The sequence below is a fragment of the Pyxicephalus adspersus genome, chromosome 2 (assembly GCF_032062135.1).
Source record: "Pyxicephalus adspersus chromosome 2, UCB_Pads_2.0, whole genome shotgun sequence".
NCBI lineage: Eukaryota > Metazoa > Chordata > Amphibia > Anura > Pyxicephalidae > Pyxicephalus > Pyxicephalus adspersus.
The window spans coordinates 138,410,391-138,434,853 of record NC_092859.1 but is presented as its reverse complement, the minus strand read 5'-3'; the positions used below and the strand labels follow the sequence as shown (position 1 = coordinate 138,434,853).

Below are 24,463 nucleotides of genomic sequence, written 5' to 3'. Positions count from 1 at the left end.
TAGTCCAACAAAAGTTATTTAAACGTAAAAGCAAACAAATACTGTGATTATTTATGAACAGGTACAGAAAAGAGGGCATCTACCAAACTGATTACAGAAAACTAAGAAGTAAGACATTCTACTTTTCTTCATCATCCAAGTCTCCATCTGCAGCTTTTACTGCCTGTCTATCAGCAGAGATAGCAGCAACTATATTAAGTAGCAAAGATCACCTCCAGAATAAGTGTTAAAACTTCCAAAGCCTTAACAGCAGTATTGCATTCCTCCTTATGCAACACACTAAATGGGGTTAGTAACATACAGTTACAAACATCACATATATCAGCATGAAGCATAAATTAGCATTTGCAACAAATATATAATATATTACTTACAATAAATTAATTTTCTGATCAAGTTCCTCTAGGAAGATTACTTTTATGTGACAGCCAGTGAAAGGCAGGAGTGAGAAGTTGAGGTAAGAAAAGGTATTACCTGTTCAGTGTGCTTTTATTAACACCGGGTTTCGGCACCAGAAATATCAAAGAATTCATCAAAACAGTTGATCAGAGAATGCTCCTAAATTGTTTATTGTGGGAATATATTACAAGGTAAATGTGAACCAGTATCAGGGAATTCTACTTAGCTGGTACAAAAAAGTTATAAAGCATGTGACATTTGCAAGTGATTAGTTTCTCTTTATAGGTATTTTTTGTATTAACCTATATGTAGTTACATACATACATTACACAAATTCCATGAAAGTTCGAACACATGGCACAAATATTACATCAAGATGGCACAAACAGATTATGAGTTCTCATGCCAAGATTCTTAACTTAAAACAAAGTTCAGGGTATGAATATTTAAAAAAAAAAAAAAAAAAGAATCAGAACATCTCCCCATATTTTCTTTTGACTTACAGTGTCTGTTGTTACAAAACTGGAGAAGCATTAAACTATTGCAAGTGCCTTTTGTGGCATCCCACAAAATACATGTTTTATATGCAAAAAAATGCTAAGGCAAAATTAAACTCTTTTCTACAACTGATTTAGCCAACAGAATATACTTTATAAACTGACATTAAACAATATGCAGCAATTGCTAGTCTTAATCTGAGGTCCCAAGCTCAGTGGGATTCAAATAGTATAATATATTAATGGCATACAGTATTTATGACATAAGACTCAAAGTATTTATTAATAATGAATATAATTTTAATTTTGGGAAGGGTATTAGGCCAGTCACATGGGAAATCAGATACAATACACTTGGATATACAAAATGTATCATAATCTGATTTTCATCCTTACACCCATGATCCATGAGGCAGGGTGCATCAAAAAAGTGTCCTTCCCTTGTCAGGGAATAAATTTGACATATATGCGGGTTTCCTCTCCTCCTCATGTGTCACTGTCTGTATCAGTCTCTCATTTGCAACCCCTATTAATTGTACAGCGCTGCGTATCATGTTGGCGCTATAAAAATCCTGTTTAATATTAATAATAATATTATTAGGGACATCTATGTCCACCTGTAAGTGAGACCTGCTCCTCGTAAAATAGCTAATTAGACCTTTCCTTCTCTCCTTTAAGCCATAATTTAGTATTACTTTAATTTCTCTATGCCTCTTCTACAGGAATGGAAGTGGGGAGTTGTAAGTGTGATAGGTGTCTGCTTCCAAACGACACTCTAGTTTCAAAAAGGCATTCTACTTATGTATGTTTAGTACAGTTAGTAAAAAATCTTTTTCTTGGGTAGTAGTTCCACAGATTCATATTATCAGGTCTGTATTTGTAGTATTTGCATGAGACTTCTTTTATGCCATTGATAATAAAGAAACCAGTTATTTACTATACATTATGAATATTTGTTTTCTTTTTAATGTATTTGACTTTTGTAATTTTTGACTTGAGAAAGAGACTTGAGAAAGTGAACTTTGTACCAAGAACTGCATTGGATGAAAATCATGTCAGGAAAGTGATCCATGAAGTATACAGGCTGACATTGCAAAGAATGTATTAATAATTTTATTATATAGGGAAATTTCTGCCCACTTTTTAATGGGAAAACATCTACAAGAAACACTTTAGGGAGCTAAGAACCATATGGCCTACTAGCAATATCTAAACACCCCTTAATTGCTATGTCCTTGAACAACTCTGTGGCTAAATTGCTTTTTTAGGAGGATGGATACTGTGTATATCTAAGGGGTTTGTAAAAATGTATTAGGGTTAGGTGTAGAGAAGAGTTTATAAGGCTAGGTACACACGTGCAATGGTTCTCATCCTATAATCGGCTCAGGGCTGATATTAGAATCTTGTGTGTGTACAGCGATTGTCCGCTATCGTCCGAACGACCATCTTGGCAGATCCACGGATAATGGATGACGAACGATCGTAATGGAAGTGAAGGGGGAGAGAGCACAGCAGAACGGTGCCGTATGTACAGCACTCATTCATGCATCGTGCAGTCGTTAGTCAATTATTGCACGTGTGTACATAGCCTAAGGGCTGGGGGGTCTGGGAAGAGGAAGTATTGAAAAGTTCATGTTAACTGCAAATGACTGGGCAGAATAAGTCTGGAGAATTGATACTACAATCAAACATCACAGGCCATGGATCATATCTTTTATCAGACACAGGTTCCTAAAGCTATGCCCTTGCTGTTGAGCCACTTGGTGACTAGTCATAGATTTTATCCTGTCTGTGACTGTAACAAAAAAAAACATTTCCCATAACATTTCCCATTTTTTTCCCACAGAAATCAGTCTCAATTTGTCTTATTTTTAACGCAATGCCAAAATGGAATAAAGAGGTTTGTTGTTAGAACCAAAGACAAATCTTTTTTTCAGATATCATAAAGTTTGTAATTTGTTTAGTAGGGTGGGCATGTGGGCTTCTTACCTGGTGGAGCAGTTGGAATCTGTCTGGTTCTTCCTTCCCACATGACTGTCTGCATTTCCTGTTTCTTATAGTAAGTAACCAATCGCACTTGGTAGAGCTGTCCAGGAACTGTACAAGAGAAGGCAGAATAAGATTATTATTATTATAATTATTAATATTATTACTAATAATGACATGTATTTATATAGCAGCAAAATGTCACTAACTGTACCCAAGAGGGGCTCACAATCTAATGTACATTAGGCTACTCATAGCTTTCTTTCACTTCTATGAAATTAATTTGTGGTATGCTTGTTTAACCTTAGGTGAAAGATTATTAATATTAAAACAATCACCGGTACTACAGAAAAAAACGATGGAAGTAAATTGTAAATACAGAGGATCAATTGAAATAAAAGGTTTTCCGTGAATCGTCAATGGACAAAGTGTGTTTCAACATACTGATATTGTTCACACATGCATGATATTTGTCCAAATAGCTGCAAAATGCATGATCCTGATCAACCTTTTACCTTATAGTAGTCACCAAGGGTGTGCGCAAACATGTGAAATCGACCACTGGCATTATATACATCATTAAAATGAACTGAATGGTTATATTCCTATTACTACAGCAGCCGTGTTCAATCTTGCCTAACTGATAATAGGACCATGTATAGTGGATCTGAATATATACCATATTCTTTATTTACTATGGTCATGCCTGGAAAAGAAAAATGGCAAAAAGAATTTCTATTATGGTAAAAATGTAATTTGGTTTAGTAATACTTTCATTCTTAGAATACTTTGCATTCTTATTGTCAGGCAGCAAATAAAGGTTCATAAATGTTGGCCAGGTGCACCCAGGCTCATTCGTTCCAACCTAAGCATCAGTTTTCACATAGATATTATATGTAATACAGTAGTGAAGGACCCCAGGACTCCATATTCAAGCAGTCCCTGCATCCATTAAAACCAATCCCCTGCTTTGATCCCATTCCTCTTCCAGCTGAGGTTGGGGAATCAGAATGAATAATCCTGTATTTACCTGGCTAGCTGGCACTCAGGAACCTAACATTGGGCAGCTGTCTACATTTAGCTAATGTCCTGTAATAGAAGAATTGCAAGACTTTGGAATACCTTACTATAGGTATCAGGTATTAAAACCACAAGCAAATAAATCCATATCATAAAACTCAATAAATTTAAAGATAAAAATTAACTTAGGCAATAATATTCTACGATAATACGCCTTGCTATGTATATCGGTGCCTGGATAACTCACTGAGGTCAGTAATTTCATATTGTTTCCTCTTTTTCTTCAGTTTAATAGGTCCACGGTCCCATTCATTCTTCCCCTGCCATGGACAGGATGCAGCAGGATCCAGGACAGGGCACACCATGCGGTAATAGAGCCTGTAACCGGTGATCAGAAGGTCGGTGCGGGGCAGCTGCCAGCTAACAAATAACGCATCTGTGTGGGCAATGACTTTCAGTTGTACTTGTGCCTGCTCCACTGTACAGAGAAAAGAACGGATTTATTAGTGAGTCCAAGAGAGAAAAAAGAACAGAATGATAATCACCAATGGCAGGTGAAAAAACAATGGAATCAGGAATGAAAGCTCAGTGAATAACTCAAAAAAATTATTAGTGACAGATGTAGATGTGCTGTTCTTTGAAATGCTGGAAATGAACTGATCGACCATATGGGGGGTTAAATTAGACCATGCAATAATGTAAGTATCATCAGATTGCTCCATTTGCAAAACAAATCAAATCTATAAAACGTTTACCATTGTTATGTTCTGGGTGACCATGACCACTGCATGTTTGTGAAAGCAATATGGCATATCCTTGTATAGGACTACTAAAGACGTTCGGGTCTGGTGGTCAGGTAACTTGTGTGACATTAGCAAATCACCCCCCAACCCTGACTTTACAAATCTCTGTGCTTTCAGTCTGGAGACCTCAGAAGCAGCAAGATTAATCCAAAAAGTAGCCATTCCATAATTAAATATGACAGCTCCAGAATATAAAGACCGTGATTACACCAAACACTGGCACAAGCAAGACTAGAATGTAATTATATGCATTGAATTGCCGGCCCATCTTCAACACCACTGATGGCTGTTTTGTGGTAAATGCAAACACTATAGTGAATGATGATTTTCTCTATGTGCAGGAGGTTAATTAGCTCAATAAAGCTATGATTGTCCTCTAAATTTCTCAAGCTTATCTTTTTTTTACTTTTTAAGGCAAATAACTTGTTTAAATTCACTAAGCTAAGAGCAAAATAGAAACCTTTAGAAGAACACATTCAGCTACGTAAATTTTTAGGAAGTTCTAGGCATGTAGTCCTGACATGGCAATTTTAGACTGAGCTACATATAAAGTGTTTGAGATCCCCAAGCAATTACACACCTTGTGTCTGGTTGACTCTGTCTGGGGTGCGCTGCAGGACCCAGTTAGAGGGTGCACCATATCCTGCGGATGTGCTGGCTGAAATCCTCACTTTATATACAGTACCGGGCTGCAGAGAAGAAAGTGTAAGCCCAGTCTCATTCCCTTCAACTTCGATCGTGGAGACTACACCTGGGGGATACATGACAAAGACAGAAATGTATAAAGTGAGCATTAGATGAAATCAGCAAATTGTGTTTAAGCAACAATATAATGCAACATGCACGGAAGTGTAGTACTTCATATTAACCCCTTTCCAAAGTTTTTCTTTTTGTAATTATTTGTTTGGAATATTATGATAGATCCCACCTGTTTTAAATGCAAGTTTACGTTCAACAACCAATAACACTGGTCAACAAACATTTTCTTGCCAAACAGATTAAAGTCATTTTAGGTTATGTTTGATGCACAGATTCCAAATATTGTATTGGTTTTGCTGGACTGGCTCTAGTTTTTGAAATAATGACCTCATTATTAACCTAATGAAACATGAAAATTAGGCAAAATTAAACTAGATATGCCTACGTATACAAAATCAAATTTTTGAAATAATGTCAATGTATTCTATATTCAGTATATTTACAGAATTATTTACAAAGAAGTCATTGAAACACTCTGTTTGTATGATTTCCTTTTCTGCTGATGATCAGGACAATCACGTTGAAGGCTCCAGCTGTAGTCTGCCATCATGTGTCTATCCCATCTGCCCTGATACCTTTCTTCCATCACCTTTATATCTTGATGGAACCTCTCTCCTTGTTCCTCACTGAAATCACCAAGGGTTTCTGGACATATTTGCAAACGGCTATGGAGATAGAGTACCTTTATGCTTATAGTAGCACCCAAATTTTTAAAGTTTAGGAGCAAGTTTTGTACCAGTTCTTCATTATTTTGTGCTTTATGGTTACCCAAAAAGTTCTTGACCACCATGACATAGCTGTGCCAGGCAGAAGCTTCAGTATCAGTCATGTAACTTGTGAAATTTGAATCATTTATCAGTTTCCAAATCTGGGGCCCATCAAAGATCCCTGCTTTTAAATTTTCAGTACTCAATCCAGGGAAGAATCTACAAATGTATTTCAAGCAATCACCGTCCTTATTCAGAGCTCTAACAAATTGCTTCATTAATCCCAACTTTATGTGTAGTGGAGGAAGAATGATTTTTTCTTTGTCAACCAATGGCTTGTTATTGATGATTGCTGCACCTATTTTCATGTTTTCCCTTGGAGGCCATGTCACTTTTTTCCAGTGATTCTGCTTTGCTCTCCTATCCCACATGAAACATGGGTACTTTGTGTATTCACTTTGCTGTCCAAGTAGGAAGTTTGCTATTTTTAAATAACACATATGGGCCATTGGTGCTCATGATAGCAAAGCTTTTGCAGACATTATGCAGTAAAACAGATTTCAAACTTCGAGTGGAACTGTCTATGAAAAGCTGCCAATCTTCTGCTCTGTATTCTGGTACTCCCATATGGGCTAGTAGTCCAGGGATGTTACAACAGTACACAAAGTCTCGATCTCCACTGAAATATGGTAGGAGTGTCACCTCTCTTGTCCTTTAAACTGTTATTTTAACTTCCGGTTCCAGACAGTCCTTTTCTTTTTAGCCTGGATACTAAAAGTTCAGATGCTTGTTTTGACAGACAGGTCACATATTAAATCATTGAGCTCTTCTTGGGAGAACTGCTGGTTTGAGGAAACACTTGCTTCATATTCACTTCCACTGCTAACTCCTGGATTACACTCTAAACCCTGTAAATCCTCAATGTCGGATACAGGAATATCAGGGAGTGTACTGAACACTGGTATGGGAACATCATCACCACACGGCACAAGTCCTCTTGCTGATTCCAAATCGGGGTACTCCCACTTGTTTTTCTTGTAACGATTGAAACCTTTTACATTCACAGCACAAAAGTAACAATCATTATGATGATTTTTGGGCTCTCGCAATACCATAGATACACCAAACTTTTCACTTTTCCATTTTTCCACTGACATAGACACTCCACACACGTTTTGCATACCATATGGGGAGCCCAATACTTATCTTGGTCCCCCAGTTTAATACCAAAATATGCAAGATATGCTTGTTTCACAAATTCTGTAATGTTTCCTCTCTGTTTTTGCTGAGAATATTCACCACAAATGTAGCAAAATACATTAGGGCCATTTAAACAACTTCTTCTTGAAGAACTCATATTTTTGTAAAAAAAAAGAAAATGCATGAATAAAAAGAAGCCAAATGAAAGTTTTATGAAAACAATGCTACATTTAATATATAAAACACAAAACATCGGTGTAAATAAAGATTGATAATAATATGGTGTGTTACCATTTATTTGTCTATTCCGATTCCTGTATCACAAGAACTAGAGCCAATTCAATGTAACTAATATAATTTCTGGATTCAGCAGGCCTGAAATACACTAAATATATTGAAAAATCCTTGGCAAGTTAAATTTTTTTTTTGTTGAGCTGTGTAATGAATTGACAAAATTGGAAGAATAAAGCCCTACGGCACTGCACTCCTTTTTAATTTTCTTTCCCATCTTTATTTCACACATAAACAATGTCAACATACATAAAGATTACTCTAAGCTATGTTTACAGCTATTGATATATAGAGCATGGAACAATTCTTTTATCTCCCCGCTGCATCATAACAGTGTGTAAGATCGTCATCAGTTCCGCTGTTGTGCCTCCTCTGTGTCTCATTCACAAAGAACAGCACACACATCATCCTTGAACTGTGCTTTGTGAATAGCACAGTAGAGGGAAGCAGCGGGGAGCCCATTCTGCTATTTAAGAGCTCTCAGCTGATCTAACAACATATTGACATTGTTTATATGAGAAACAAACATAAAAAGGCTGAACTCGTGAATGTATTCAATACGCACCTATTGCATTGTCTACAATATTTTATTTATTTTCTCCAATAACTCAAAAGTCTGATTCATGCTTCTTTAAACTATGATTTAGGCTTTTGTAAAAAAAAAAAATATATAAAACTGGCATGGAGTGGCAACTTCTTACCATCTTTCTGCGAGGTGTATTCAATGCGGTACTTTATGATGTGGCCATTGGTTAGATCAGGCTGAAGAGGAAGCCATTTAATATGGATATCCTCAGCGGTCTCACTGTTCAGTGACAACATGGGGGCAGCTGCTGGTACTAATAAAGAGAAAGACGATCAATAAATTGCATAGAGGTAAATTAAATTGTCATTGGACACATGTGACCACACAATACAAATACTCAATGCAAACCTGGAATGGACATCTTCAAAGTCCTTTGCTATTTGCCAACAAATGTTTAGAATCCTAGACCAGATCCTTTCCAGGTTTGCTGGATCACTCAGCTTTACTGATGGAAATGTATACTCTACAGCCTTAGAGAGCTTTATTAAATCATCCCCATGTTTTCCATACCTAAACTTGCAACTGGTGTCACCAGCACCATTTGCTCACTGATATTTTTTCTACCTTCTGTATCACAGTTTTCTTTCCTCCTGAAAATGGACCATGCATCAAAACACTGAATTTTTTCCATTGAAATTTCTATTGCTACCATTCATAAGAAAGTAAAAAAAGGATGAGGGTCTTGCTGCTGGCTAATAGGTGTTGGGTGATCATTAAGTATCTGTATGGTTCCCCAACACCTATAACCCGGAGGAGGCAGCAGCAAGACCCTCATCTTTTCTTTAATTTCTTATATATGGTAGCAATGGAAAAAATGAAATAAAATAGAGGTGTCTAATAAAACTGTGTCCCCAAAAATGTAGCTAGGAGCAGACAGCACAGAAGAAGTTTGATTACCGTCATCCCATGTCTGAACCACTAAGGGTTCCGAGGCACGGCTGGCTCCTTGCTGGGAATAAGCTACTACATAAAAGGTATAATTGGTCCCAGGTTCCAGGTATTTTACATTCAGCTCTGTGGTGTCATTATTTACTGCAAACTGATACTCCATATTTTCAGAACCTGTAAGACATAACAAAAAAAAAGGTTAGAGGCACCGGCAACCCTACTGTATGTATGCAGTAATTCAATATTGAATATTTACATACCACCAGTCTTGGTGTAATGCAAAGAGAAACCAATGACCCTTTCCCAGTTGTTCTGCGGTCTCTCCCAAGTCACAGTGACTGTCTTGCTGGTGACAACCAGGGCTCTTAGGTCTTGTGGTGGACCAGGCAGACCTTCTAGAACTGTCACATGGAGCCTGGTCGTGGCACAAATGCTGCCCAGTATATTCGTAGCCACACATTGATAATACCCCGCATCCTCCAGATCAATATGTGTGATCACCAGACTTCCACTTGGCTGAATCCTCACTCTCCCATTTGAAGAAAGCAGCTGTCCATTTTTTAGCCATGTGATTGTAGGCTCCGGATCTCCTGTAGCGCTGCATATAAACCGAGCAGTGCCAGCCCGTGCCCGTGTAATGATCTCTGGCAGTTGTGTAATAAAAGGGGGCACTAAAACAGAACAAACATGAGATAAAGCTTTATAATTAAATAAACTCTGCCCCAAGTAAAAATAGCTTGAAATTTAAACAGTATTAGATTATGAGAATAATAAAAACCATGATGTGTGTGGAATGTTACCAATCAGAAACATCAAATATTTTCATTAAATTATTTTCATGTCCTTGGATCATTTTAGTTTTCCTATAGGAATTAGCAACCCCTGGCAGTAGTGGTAAGAGAACCATTCCTGCTTAGCTGGCACAAGACCCTTCAACAAACCACAGTACAAAGTTTTAAGAGACCCCGTCCCAAGATTATTATTAATAATTTACTTTAGTAACACTTTGTTCAAACCTGCATATGAAACTCATAATTGTCAAAGAAGTTTTCTGCATTTAGTGAATGCTTTGAACCGACATCAACAATGTTTAGTGAACTCTGGTGCCAAAATGCTAAATAACATGCAGTTAGGTTAATTGGCTTCCCCCCAAATTGACCTTAGACTATTATTGACATATGACTGCGGTAGGGACATTAGGTTGTGAGCTCCTTTGAGGGACAGATAGTGACATGACTATGGACTTTGTACAGCACTGCATAATATGTTGGTGCTATATAAATATTGTGTAATAATAATAATAATAACTATCCGCTAACCGTTGGGAAGGTTGGAGTGGGACACTTCCGCTGCTAACTCCTCTATATTAAGCAGAGTAAAGCTATCTGTACAGGGCATGGTTATTTTAATGTTGATGTCATTTTTAATTTCCAGTAAATATAATCGAGCAGAGCTTATACAGAGCTTTACACATCAGATCCGCCATTTTTGAATACTGCAAATGTAAACAAAGACACAGTGGCCCTAATTTATTAAAGCTCTCCAAAGCTGGAGAGAATACACTTTCATCAGTGAAGCTGGGTGAACCAGCAAACCAGGAATGGATTTCTTCAAAGTCATTTGCTACTTGCTAGCAAATGTTTTGAATCCTGGACCAGATCCATTCCAGGTTTACTGGACCACCAAGCTTCACTGATGAAAGTGTATCCTCTCCAGCCATGGAGAGCTTTCATAAATCAGGCCCAGTGACTGCACTTTGGTAACAAATTTTCACGCATCAGGAACTATTCTTGTAATTTCCAATTATTAGTAGTATCAGAGTTGTTAATGACACCCCATGCTCATGGATAGAAGCCACGCACAATGTCAGCTGTGAGCTCCTAAAGTACAGAAATTTATTACATATGCTCATTGCCATGAGTGATTGCAGAAGGAAAGGGGTTAAACATTTTTGCTTTTTAAGACCCATAAAAACAATATGTATTTGTACAGATCCTTTAAGGTAGAACAGATAATGACATTTTTCAAACAGAGGATGTCAAAAATCTACAAAAATAACTATTTCCAGAAAATTGCTAAATTGTGCGGAAAAAGGAGCAATCCTTTAATTAGGTATGTGTTGGATACAAAAATGTACAAGACAGAATGAAAATCTGCAGTTGCTTTAAACATTCACGAGGCAGCAATACGATTTGCATTCAGGTGAAGTGCTGCTTTCCCATTTTCTCTCACCTAGAACTTGTAGCTGGGCTGAAGCGGTGACAAAATGCTGACTGTGCGCACTGCTGGCTCGGCACACATAAACTCCAGCATGATGGGACTGAATGTGCTTGATTAGAAGGTTACTTTCTCCCAGTAGGACAATATCAGAGGAGAGTGGATTGCCATCTGAAGAAAGGACATAGGTTAGATCAGCCACCAATGCAGATACATATCTTAATCCCATGTGTTGTGTAGTCTATAACTGTAGAGTAAATTGTAAAGGTAAAAAACCTTAAAAGAAACCTTTTCACAGGTTATCAGATCAGAATCCCAAATGAGGGTACTGTCTATTTCTCAGAAGACAGATCTTAATACAGGTAGTCCCGGGTTACATACGAGATAGGGACTGTAGCTTTGTTCTTAAGTTGAATTTGTATGTAAGTTGGAACAGGTACATTATTTTAATAAATGCAATTAGGACAGATGTTTGTCTCAAGATAATATGTGGCAGTGTGGTGTCAGTAACTGTATAAAATCCTCACTGTGAGCGAATCACAAACAAAAAAAAATCTTTATGGGCCTAGACATTCATTAACTTCTGGAGCAAGCTGTGCTTTGATTTGCAAAAAGAAGCAACTGCAGAGTTTGTCTTGGTCATTAAAGAGGCTGCAGAAAGAGCTCACCCCCCTAAGATCACCTACAACCTCAGCCTTGTTTAGCATAAGATTTCTTCTGCAAGTCATGCAAACTGCCCCAACCGTCCAACTGCCCCAAGCGTCCGTCCTGCACAGGAGAAAGCAGGGAAGCCCCGTTTGTATCTAGGAGATGTCCGTATGTCGAATGTCCTTAACTCAGGGACTATCTGTATACAGCAAACAATATTGGTAGCAATAAAGTTCAGACTAACACCCCTATTTATCGGCTATGTTCAGACTCGAAATGAGGTTGTGATAAGGTTAACACTTCCTCATGCACCTCCTTGATGTAGATTCATGTAGAATCTCATCTGCGACCCATTGCAGCCTATATGGGATATATTGGGGCAGCAATCTGTGTTTCCGCTGTAAAATGTGCAATGCTGAGTAAAGAAGAACCAGTGCAGCAGTGCAGGCAAGCAAGCTGCTAGAAAGGTGCCAGCCCTGGGAACTGCATGCAAACCTCGACTTTAAACGCCGCCGCACATTCTCACAACAATACCTACTGCACAAAATCTAAAGCGTACCTTGATTTAATACCAGACATTTGGCCAAATCCCACCTAACATCCCTACTTGTACAGTATAAGAACAGTGAAAACTTGCAAGTCTGCAATCTTGGGCTTACTTTAAAAAATCCAAATATCAACCTAACAACTCTCTTTGTACATTCCAACAATTATTTATGCTATCCGAAATCCAACGCTTACCTTGACGAAACCAAGAGAACACTGGCATCTCCTTTCCCTCTGCTGAACACTCCATTACGGCACTCTGACCCGCCACCATGGTAAGATTTTGTGGACTTCTAGTTATTGTCAACTCATCATGGAAAGGTTTCAGATCTGTAAGTGTATTTAAAGATTATGACAAAACACAGCAAATGTCAAGCTATAAAGAAACACATCCTGACTTTGTAAGAAACAAAATGTCTTTTTTCCAATGATTTATCATAACGCAAGATTTTCAGCATAAATATGAAATAGGTTTATAGAGTAATAATGCAGATTTCTGCCACATAGGAAAAATACATGTGCTTCTTGATGGTGAGCATGGTGGAACATATCTGAGCATTGGCAGTTATTGGCCCGGATTTATCAAAGCTCTCCAAGGCTGGAGAGGATACACTTTCTTCAGTGAAGCTGGGTGATCTAGGAAACCTGTGATGGATCTGGTACAGGATTCAAAACGTTCGCTAGCAAATAGCAAATGATTTTTAAAAATCCATTCCATGTTTTCTGGATCACCCAGCTTCACTTCTGAAAGTGTATTCTCTCCAGCCTTGGAGAGCTTTCATAAATCAAGCCCATAGTCTCCACCTGAAACATATAAGAACAATGTGTACATCAAGCTTTATAAAAGCATTTGCAAAGCCTATATATAAGTTATACATTGTTCTGGAAGCTTTAAACTACATTTGGGATCCAGTTAATGCATTTAAAACACCCCATTTAAAAATGCAAAACATTGCAGCTTTTTAGACTTGTTGATTGAATTATTTTTATTTAGAACCCGGTCACTAGTAATAGATTACAGTCATGTCAAAGCAGAATAGACCCTCTATACTAAATAAAATATGCAGTAATGTGCAGGTATATCAGGCAAAACTTTAGGTTGGGATTGGCCACCATCTCATGAAGGAGGTTTCAGAAGAGAAAAGTAATAGATTAAGGCGTACTGATCTTTCCTAACCACCAGTGCATCTTCTGCTTCTGTAAAACGATAAGAATAAGAACAAATATGCTGATCCTCTAGTTCTAAAGTGGTGGTTCAAGTCAACAGAAGCTGAACGGAGTTTTTAAATTGTGAATATTAGCCCAAGACTGTGAGTCCTTAGGCAGTAAGGCAGGTAAAGCTCAGAACAGGTGACAATCGAATAGCTAGAGGTGATCAATACATTGTAGACAGGCAGCAGGGTAACATGAAGATGAAGACAATTTATATGCCCATTAAAGAATGAGAAAATGTATATTTTTTTTTCATTTATTATAGGAAAAAATAAAACCACACAGCCGAAAGCAACCTGTCACATTTTGGAACCACGCCGCAATCCACAGCTATGTGCAGACACCTGAACAAAATCAGTTGAGCCTGCAGCAGAAGGTCATACATGGGTCCAAAACGGCCCTAAACCCGTGTGTGTAAATACTTTAGTTCTGGATTATATAATTACTGATATGCTCAATTAGCATGAGCATAAAAATGTGCATAATTGATATAGGTGATAAAACACGAGAACAGTTTCACCCTGGCCCATAGAGGTATTCACAATCTGAAACTCAATGTGCTACCTTTGTTTATAGTTCAGGATAGTACTCAAAGTATAATGAGCCTATAAATGGTAACAAATAATTAGTCAGACTTACCTTTCTCTACAGAGAGCTGAGCTTCATTGCTGTATCTGGTATTCACCACATTGGATGCTACACAGCGGTATAGCCCTGCATCCTCCGGCTGCACCCTAGAGATCAGCAAAACCCCAGAGGGTAGCCTGACAAACCTGCAATGGAATATTCCGTATAGTAAATGGAAAAGTGTCCTTTACAAAACATAATAACATGTTTATACTATAAGATATAACTCCATCAGTAAGGAAAATGTCAGAGCTCCATAGAAACCTGTGTGAATGTTTTGATGATCTGCTACACGCTGATTATCCTAAACAGAAAATAAAGGTCACGGTCCCATCTAAGAAGTTTTGGCCCTGATTTACTAAAGCTTTCCAAGGCTGGAGAGAATACATTTTCTTAAGTGAAGCTGGGTAAATCCAGAAAACCTGGAATAGATTTCCTAAAATCATTTATTATTTGCTAGCAAATGTTTAAAATCCTGGACCAGATCCATTCCAGGTTTGCTGGATCACCCAGCTTCACTGATCAAAGTGTATTCTCTCCAGCCTTGGAGAGCTATAATAAATCAGGGCCTTTGAGTCCACATGAAGCTAGTTGCTAACTAGGCTCTCTACCATGTTCTATGCTGATGTGGTTAACAATGCAATCTCTACAGTATTTTATCATAAGAATGGTGTGAAACATGCTAAAATTTCTCTCGGTTTTCAGTAGCTTTACCCAGATGTTGTATAAAATAAATATTTTTTTTTCATTACTTATATAGCTACCATGTCTGCATCCAGTTCCACATACGTGTTGTGCAGTTTTTACTAATAAACTATATTACATACCTCTTACTTGCAGGGAGTTGAGTCTGGTCCTTCTGCCATGTGATCTGAGCTGGCGGTGTTCCACTGATGCCACATTCAAATTGTGCCAGGCCGCCCTGATGTACAATCTGAGGATCAGGGTGCATGTAAAAAGGTGCCAGTTCTTGGGAAAAAATATAAAGTTACTGTTATGTTCAGAAGATATGACAGGCAAAGAATCACTGAGCAGTGTTAATGTAAAATGTATGCCAGCTTTTATATTTTATAGAAATGTTTTAAGGTAACATGCACAACGCTGTCAGCAATCAGTGATCCTTTTTATAAGAAGGTAAGTATTTTTTATGAATCAAGTATTTTAAAGTTTGGTTCACATGGGGCAAAACTAGTAATAGACCTCAACATATTCCCCATGACTGGGGCCTGTCCAAGTTCTTCAGACATAGGGCCCGATTTATGAAAGCTCTCCCAAGCTTGAGAGGATACACTTTCATCAGTGAAGCTGGGTGATCCAGCAGACCTGGAATGGATTTCTTCAGCTGTGCTGCTGCCAAGGAGCCAATCACACATATCCCACTGTAAGCAGGTTGTACTCTTTCCAATCATGGCTGCTGTTATCGTACTGTTCATGTGTCCCTCTCTTTGCCCGGAGTGCACCCCTGAGCCGTTAATCACAGATATGTGCAGACAGGAGCGCGCACGACATCACACTGGACTTTATGCATGCTTGCAGCCCAAGTAGCTTCACTTGTTAGCAGCTTGCAGCACCCCCAGCCTTCTGGGGGGTCCTACTCAAGCCTCTCCAGTTCTAGGCACAGGTTGCTGGATCCTTAGCGTGCTACCTGCTATTTAATATTTTTCTTCCTTAAACTTCTCTGCCACCTGCTCTGATCTTGATCTATCTTGACCAAGGTGTCTGTCCGGACCTCACCTGTTTTCCTGTACACTTTCTACTGTGGCCCAGCTTGTTCTGTACTTGCTAGCTGTCTGTTCATACACCAAAGCTATGTGAACCTGCTCATTCCTGGTGGGGAGAGCCTGGATACCACGGCCTGGTGATATCCCCGCAGCAAAGTAGCCTGCTGACCAATAGGGTTAGCGGCCCATCACACCTTGCAGGGTGCTCTGGTGAAATCCAGGCATACCTTAGACTCCACGCACCGCGATGTCCCGTGTCACCTGCCAGAGGGCATAACCCTAGCAGCTGGTTTGTTCCAACACTGGTGTGAAATGCGTCAAGTGGGGATGCTATCATTTGGTGATCTTTTGACCAAGCTTTTTTTCAGTTTTATTTGTGTATGTAACAATGACAAATTTCATAGTTTAATTTCATAACAAATGTTATGGATTTTCACTTCAATAATGGCTTAATAATATCCTCCAATTTGGGCAGATGCCATGGGAATGAATGTAAAGGACAAAGCAGCAATACAGAAAATCATTATTATTCACAACAATGGAGGTCATACACACCTACACACAGATGATGTAGAATCCATTAGTTATTTTTAGCATGTTTGTGTTGTGTGAAACTACTCCTATGGACAGGATAGGGTGCATGGCACCTGACATCCTTATATTAAAATTGATTTTTAGAGGATCAGCTTATGTCCCAATTTGGCAATTAAGCATACAATTTTAGGACAAAAAAGGGTAGCAAAAAAGATAACATACTCTAAAGAACTAAAATAATCACTTGGCTCCTTTCCAAACCCACTTCAGTATAACAAAATGGAAGTGGAAGGACCTGGGTCTTTGGATTCATTGGAGGGAGTTATATATTATAGAGCAAGCCTTCTCCTGACAACCACCAATGGGTGAAATACTCCAAACTGTGTTCCTTAACAAAATGGGCTCAATGGGTTTTAACCCAGCAGGGAAGTATTTCCATTGGCTAATGTTCTTGTTCAGTTGGGGAATACTCCCCACTATGAGATGCCCTGTACACTGCAGATGAAAGAGTGGAGGATGCTACCAATACATGAGTTGGTAGTGGGTTGGGGTTAAAAAAAGGTTTAAAGACCTAAGAAAGATTTAGGAAGCCACTGGGCTGAATTGAAGGGTAAGTATGTATTTTTAAATGTGTTTGTTTTGGGCTTTGTTGACTGTGTTTCTTTAGGAGTTTGGTTCCACCCAAAGACCACATTTGGGGATATGTAACAACAATGCATAACCAGAATTACATTATAACCCAATGAAACCCAATAAAGTCTGCCAGATTGGTTAGACAACTGAAGCCATATTCATGACTGTTCACAGTATACTAATTCTTTTTGCACAGTAAAGAAAAAAAATATTCAATAATACATTGAAACATTCTCTGGTAAAGAATTTTCCAGGTGCATGTGTTTCAATGGCAGTAATTGATTCTCCATCACTGTGTGTTAAATTCACTGCTATATTAACTTAAAAAGTTTCAGGGTTACCTTTATCTCAGTTTACTTATTTAAGTTAAGACTAAACCTCCTTTTCATATTGAACAATTTGTATCGCTAAAACATTATCTTAGCAGACAAGTGAATTTTCTGTAATGCTTTGGCCTGGTTAGCTGTGAGCACAAGCCAACATGCACTTAGGTTGTGTCGGCAAGAGTAATTTTCCATTTCAGTTTTCATGGAAGCATATCTTTACCATAATCATAATATGACAATGGTTTTCAAACGGTATTGTTTTATCGAAAGGAGAACTTCTACCTTGTGTAATGACTATTCAAATTATTTGTTTTAAAGGTCAAGATATTAGCATTGAATGACTGCAGTCATTAGGCTCATAAATCTCTGTCTTTTATGCTGTTGACATCCATGCATCCGTCAATTTGCCCTGCGCATGGTAATGCATTCCCAATGACACAATGGCATTTACATAGTGTGTCCTGTGGAAACATATTATAGTCAGAGCTCACCAAGGCTGAAAATAACTGGCTAAACCTATTATCTATTCCATTAAATAAAAGAATACAAGAAAACTGTATTTGTACCCCGTGTGATCCTGCCTTGACATGACCTCTGCTCATGTTTTCTTTCATTTATGTCCTGTTTACAGAGAGAATTCAGGGGAGAAGGATTAGAACAGCCTTTCTCAACCTTTTTACTCTTCAAAATATGTTTAGGTGTCGAAAACCCCTTCTGGAGTACCTGGGGCACGAGTCTAAGCACCCCGTGATCTTCTCCGCAAGGTTGATGGGCCGGTAACCGGAGTGGACACCTAACTATTTTACTAAGGGGAGAGCACCAGGTTGTGGCCCCCAGGCTCTTCCCACCAGGAGCGAGCAGAGCAAAGGACGCAGCTACCAATGCCTGTCATTAAAAGATGGCTATTCCTGTCTATATTTTAACAATAATGTGTACAAAATTACATATCTTTTAGATTGTGCTCTTTTGGGATATGTTCCTATTTGTAACCCACACATTCCCAGTAATTTTGGTAATATTTTGTTTGGAGATTTGCAATTTAGTTCAATAGTGGAAATCTCCAAAATGTTTTGACATCAAAATTAACTAAAAATTTTCAATGTCATGCCAAGTTTAGGTTTATGTGCTGTATTGTGTAATGACATGTGTAACATTTTGGGTAAAAGTTGAATAAGTCTTAGGTGAAAACATTTATAAAAAAAAACCCTGAATTTCATAGAACATGGTTACAAAACTATTTTCTTAACTCTTCATTATTTTCTTTTTTTTCTGACATTTGTGATTATGTTTATAATAAATCATTACTATGAGGTCTATTTGTAAATGTTTTCATTCATGATGTCACGAACAGAAAGACAGGACCAGTAGGGGGCGCTACGGCTTGCACGGAGGTCATGTGAGCCCCGGGAAGGGCCAAGGCATAACCAGAGTCTAAGCAGTAACCAGGTCTTCTCCAGAGCCCCTGATGGTGAGGATGTTGCACTGCTGGTTACTGCCAGGTTGCGGTCCTTGGGCACACCAAGGTGGGCAAAACACGTTACCAAATCACAAAGCAAAAGGATAGTCGAGGAAGACCTGGGTCGAGGCAGGCAGCAAGCAAAAGAGGTCAGGTCACAAGCCAGGGGTGAATTACCAGGGATCCAGGAGACAGACACCAGTGACACAGGGGCCACTGCAGACACAGGGAACACAGGAGTCACTGAAAGCAACAGGAGGCACAGGAGACTCAGGGATATCCACAGACAGATAGGAACACTGGAACAGCACAGGGAAGTTGACTGGGAACTAAAAGACTGGACATTGAGGGGTTAACACAGGAGCTAGACAGAGGAAATACTGAATAAGCACTAGGTCAACAGAACTATGGGCTCGGCACAATGGAGACATGTTGCACGAACACTGAGTGTAGTGTGTGAGCTAGCTAAATAGCCAGGGCTGGAGAAGAGGCTATTTTCTGATTGGCCAGCCGATTGGACTGAATTGATAAAGCTTGAAAAGAGGGGCACACCCAGGGTAAAAGCTTCCCGCATGCAAAGGAGAGAGCCGTCTGCGATTTAATGAGGAAGACATAAGTGTGACTTTTACCGAAAATGTACACATTTTAATACTTTTGCTTATAATTCAAATATTTTTAACTGATTGTGAAAAATGTATGAACATAAATAGACTAAAAATAAATATACGTTTCTACTTATTATGTTTATGGGCTTTTTCATAAATTTTAGGTATAAATTTAGGTTAGAGGTTCTGATATAGCATATAGTCTTTTTGCATGGACCATTCTGTAAGGTACAAAACATTATATGAATGTAGATGTAGTAATTCTTTATTTTTTTTGTAAAAAAAAGTTTTGGAGAATAAAGCATTAGGATTGAATTTATTCAACATCATAAAGATACTAATTCTTTAGACATCAGTATTAGTATTATGATGGATTTCTATCTTTCTGAGGATATGTTGGAATCCCAGGGAGATATCATTACAGGGTGCCACAAGCTCATCTTATTCTTACAGATAAAAATATTTTGGTACATGCGTAGTTAAAGCAGAACCACTTAAAAACTTGTGTCCCTTCTGCAAAAATTCTGACTTGACCAGTCATCTGTCAAAAGATGCTTGGTTGGTGCCAGCACATATCAGCTTCCCCTGTGGTTCCTGGGACTGAGTAAACTCCCAAGCACCTGTGCAGGAGTTATGTCTTCTCAGGCCAACCAGTCAAGATGGTCTGAGGAAGAGAAGAAGGAAGAAGATGACAGTGCCGGCAATAGAACAGGGGCAGGTGAGTTTAATCAGGGTTAAAGTGGAAGTAAATCCAAAACTAACGCAAAACAATAACATCGCACTTACCTTCAATCCCGCAGATCAGTCTGTTCGTTGAAAGGTTTCTTCCTTCGGATCCCGTGTTGTCCCGCTACCTGTCTTCAGCCCAGCACAGAGGGAGCAGCAGGTGCCGACATCTTCTCCTCTCTTTTCCACGTTCTTCTTGCTACGTTACCTGAACTTGCACTGTGCGCGCATGAGATTGGGTGACGTAGATTGGGGAAAAAACCTTGCCAATCTCACTGTGCATGTGTGAGATCGGCAAGTTTTTTTCCCTATTGATGAAAGTGCTTCTTCTGCGTTTGCCCAAGATGCTCGGGCATGCACAGAAGGAGCAGCCAAGGGCCTCCCTGGATGCGTGACGTAGGTGTCCCCGGAGGCTCTGTGCTCCCATTCATTCTTGATCCCCTAGGTCAGAGGTTAGCAAACTTTTTCGGCCACTAGGACATTTCAGGGGTAGGCAGGAGCACACTAGGCTGGACTCTCTCTCGAGTTCCGCCCTAATGGCTCCGCCCCTCACCAGGAACGCCCCCTGAAGAGAAATCCCTGTCCTCCCCAATGCATACGGAGGAGAGGGAATGTTTCCTTTTTACCCCAGCGGCGAAAGTGTTAATTCCAGCCGCGTTATATAGAGAAGGTAGCCACGACATGGAGGCTCAAGAGCCGCATGCAGCCCTGAAGCTCCAGCTCAGGTAGTTTGTTCCAGCTCCGCCGTGGGTTGCCGGCCGGCATTAGGCCAGATCAGCCAGGGGGTGTTAGGCCGGAACAAACTACCGGCTAGGCCTAAAGGCCGGAGTTTGCCGACCCCTGCACTAGGTAATGGAGAAATAAAGGTGCGGTGCTGCACCCTTTTATGTAAAAGTGAAAATTCTGAGTTTAGGTAAACTTTAAGTTCTGCTTTAATGACACACAAAACACTTTTAAATTGTATGAATCATGTAGTAAACACAATTTCCCATTGAAAAATACATTTTAGTAAATGTTGGTTGCTCACACGTCTCCTCAACTATCTAAAAAAATATACAATTAAACATGGCTATAAATAAAAGTTTTAGGACTCACCTGCCAGTCTGATTGTACCGGTTCTGCCCTTTACAGCCCCAAAAGAGTTCTGATACAGGCAGGAGTAATTTCCCTGGATGCTTGACCCTTCACTTGACAAAAGTAGTCCTCCATTAGGAAGCACAGTGAGGTTTTCTGGGTTTAGTTGCTCTTCATTTTTCCACCAGGTGACATTGGTGCTGCCTCCCATGTTACCAACATCACAGTGCACGATGACTTCATGGCCAGGCAGGAGTACAAAGTCACTGGGACCAGGATGGCAGCTGAGGTCTAACCAGGTGCTCTTTCCTGCAAGATAGCAAAGAAACAGACCACTTACCAACTGTAGCCAAAGATATTTATAGTACAGAAACATGATGTGAAAAACTGGTATAGCTAGATATGACAAGGACATATATAAGAACACGAGACAAAGATCAGAGCTAGGGTAAGTGTCCATGGGTAAATTTTTTCTGCAAGTAAGCAAAATCCCAGAGACTATAATTGAGCAATGTGTATAGCAGTTTAGAAGCTGTGTGTGACCTGCATTGTGCTGCATTTTTTGGCTGCCGTATATCCTATTCAGATGTGTTTGAATGGCAGACACAGCAGGTCAAATTGTATTGTGTATTACAATTCAAGCTATATTTATTATTCAAATGCATTTCACAGTGTTTTAAAAGCATGCCCATGAACACTTACCCTTAGTTTCTTTGTATTTTCATTTCTGCCCTCAGTATTCTATAATGCAAAAAATTTTTCTTTAAACAGTCAGATCTAACAACAGCTAAGGCATTTTTAGTTATTTATGCTCTGCCTGCTGACAGGGAATCGTCTTAGGAAATGATGGCAGTTTCGATCATTACTTCAGCAGATGCAGCGGGTGGGCCCATTATCTTCTATGGCAATTTTTTGTCTCTAGACAGTGCATGTTATTGGCTGAAAAAAGAAAGAGCGATGGATAGGCAGAAGAAGAAAGCTAAATTAAAGAAGTATTGTCCCCTGTGATATCAGCGAATACCGGTGCCTTCTTTCTCTCTGTTGGGTCCAGGCTGTAAATGAGCCCTCTCTTTCTCTCCAATTTCAACTAACGCCAAGCTAATACACCATTGTTGCCAGATGTGGAGGCCTAGCAGATGTTGTAGTTGGAAAGGACAGGTTGGTCAGTAGTTGAGACCTCATTTAGGAATTGTATACCAAAGTAAATCTGCTGCCAATTTTGCACTGGGCAAGTCAGTCTGATTGATTTTCTGATTGTTAATAAGCAGAGACTTCCAGTATGGGCTTTTTAAAAAACAACTGCAGCAGTGAGTACAGTGGCGGGTGTAGCCAACAGGGAACCCTATGGAGAACTGAGAACTGGAGCACTCCTGCTAAAGTAATTCAGGGCCCCTGTGTTAGCTAAGATGGATTTGGGGCCCTTGCGCAGCAGCACACTTTGCACCTCCCTATGTCCGCCCTTGGGTAAGTGGCTGAAGTGTATCAGGTGAAGGTCCATATTGACAAAGGTGCGAGGAGGCTCAATCTGGAGAAGCTTGTGAAAAAGCCAGCCATAAGGGAAGAGGAAGGTAAATGAAGGGTGGTGTGTTTATTGAGTGGTTTGTATGTGAGTGAATATAGGTATAGTGAATATATGTATGTCAGTGTGACTGTGTGAATGTGGGTGTGTGGTTATATGTATGTGTGCATGTGTATAAATGGGAAATTATACAAGTAAGAATGGGGTTTAAATGTCTTATAGCAGGTACTACTTTGCTATCAATAAAGTTGTTGAAATAAATCAATGGCTATTGATCACTATCATTGCAACCTCTGCACAGTGTAGATTACATACTACTCCTGCCCCTTGCACTATGTGCATCACATACTACCCCTGCCCCTTGCACTATGCATTACATACTACCCCCGCCTCTTGCACTATGTGCATTACATACTACTCCTGCCCCTTGGACAATGTGTGATACATACTACCCCTGCCGTAGCACAATGTGCATTACATACTACCCTTGCCCCTTGCACAATGTGTGTTATATACTACCCCTGCCGAAGCACAATGTGTGGTACATACTACCCCTGTTTCTTGCATAATGGGTGTTACATACTACCCCTGCCCCTTGCACAATGGGTGTTACATACTACCCCTGCCCCTTGCACAATGGGTGTTACATACTAACCCTGCCCCTTGCACAATGTGTGATACATACTACCCCTGCCCCTTGCACAGTTTGATACATACCACCCCTGCCCCTTGCACAATGGGTGTTACATACTACCCCTGACCCTTGCCCGGCCAGTACTACATACTCCCAAACTTTGCACTTTGTTCACTGAGCTGTATGTTACTTTTTCTAAAAAGCCCTGCACTCTATATGTTAAAAAATTCCTGACCACTGAACTCTGTAGGTTAGATACTTCTTACCATGCACTCTATACACTACAAAAACACCAGACCCCTGCACTCTGTAAGTTAAATACTCCATACACTTGCTCAGTTTGCTGGACTGTACATTACTTTTACTATTGGCGATTGCACTCTCTGCACTGGCCTGTGTTACCATTACATACACTTGATGTGTATGTTAGTGGAAATGCTAAATTATGTGTGTGCTATATATAATGATCTTGTAAGTTCTAGTTTAAGATAAATACTCCCCTTCCATTGTAAGGTGCAAATTCAAAATGCTCAATTTTCCCCATGACCCAGTATACATGCCTCAATCTTAATTATTCATATTTTCGTCCTATCTGTTTTAGGCTATGTACAATAGATCTGTTCTAATATAAATCTGTTCTATAGAGAGGACGGTGCGTTGCATCTTGCTGTCCTCTCCTCCACTGATATGTCTCATCCTGATCATTCCTTATCCTTGGTGATTGATCTGCCATGGCAGATTGATGAATGGCTAGGCGTCCATGTCAGATTTTCGGCCAAGACGATCACAATAATTTGTTCTATTATCTGTCGTGTGTATGCAGTCCTAGAATAATGAAATCTGACCCAC

The 24,463-nt window shown here is 39.4% G+C and overlaps 1 protein-coding gene across 2 annotated transcripts in view; it reads right to left on the bottom strand.

Annotated features, from left to right (window-relative positions):
* IGDCC4 (immunoglobulin superfamily DCC subclass member 4) overlaps window positions 1–24,463 on the bottom strand; it is a 92,276-nt gene that overhangs the window by 28,964 nt on the left and 38,849 nt on the right. For both annotated transcript variants that reach the window (XM_072402620.1, XM_072402621.1), the window contains exons 2-12: window positions 21,483–21,770; window positions 15,214–15,355; window positions 14,399–14,532; window positions 12,743–12,877; window positions 11,369–11,524; window positions 9,397–9,807; window positions 9,146–9,310; window positions 8,364–8,501; window positions 5,286–5,456; window positions 4,150–4,380; window positions 2,886–2,993 (exon numbers count right to left, since the gene is read on the bottom strand). In XM_072402620.1, coding sequence (XP_072258721.1) covers window positions 2,886–2,993; window positions 4,150–4,380; window positions 5,286–5,456; window positions 8,364–8,501; window positions 9,146–9,310; window positions 9,397–9,807; window positions 11,369–11,524; window positions 12,743–12,877; window positions 14,399–14,532; window positions 15,214–15,355; window positions 21,483–21,770 — 2,079 coding nt within the window. The remainder of the gene's footprint in view (window positions 1–2,885; window positions 2,994–4,149; window positions 4,381–5,285; window positions 5,457–8,363; window positions 8,502–9,145; window positions 9,311–9,396; window positions 9,808–11,368; window positions 11,525–12,742; window positions 12,878–14,398; window positions 14,533–15,213; window positions 15,356–21,482; window positions 21,771–24,463) is intronic.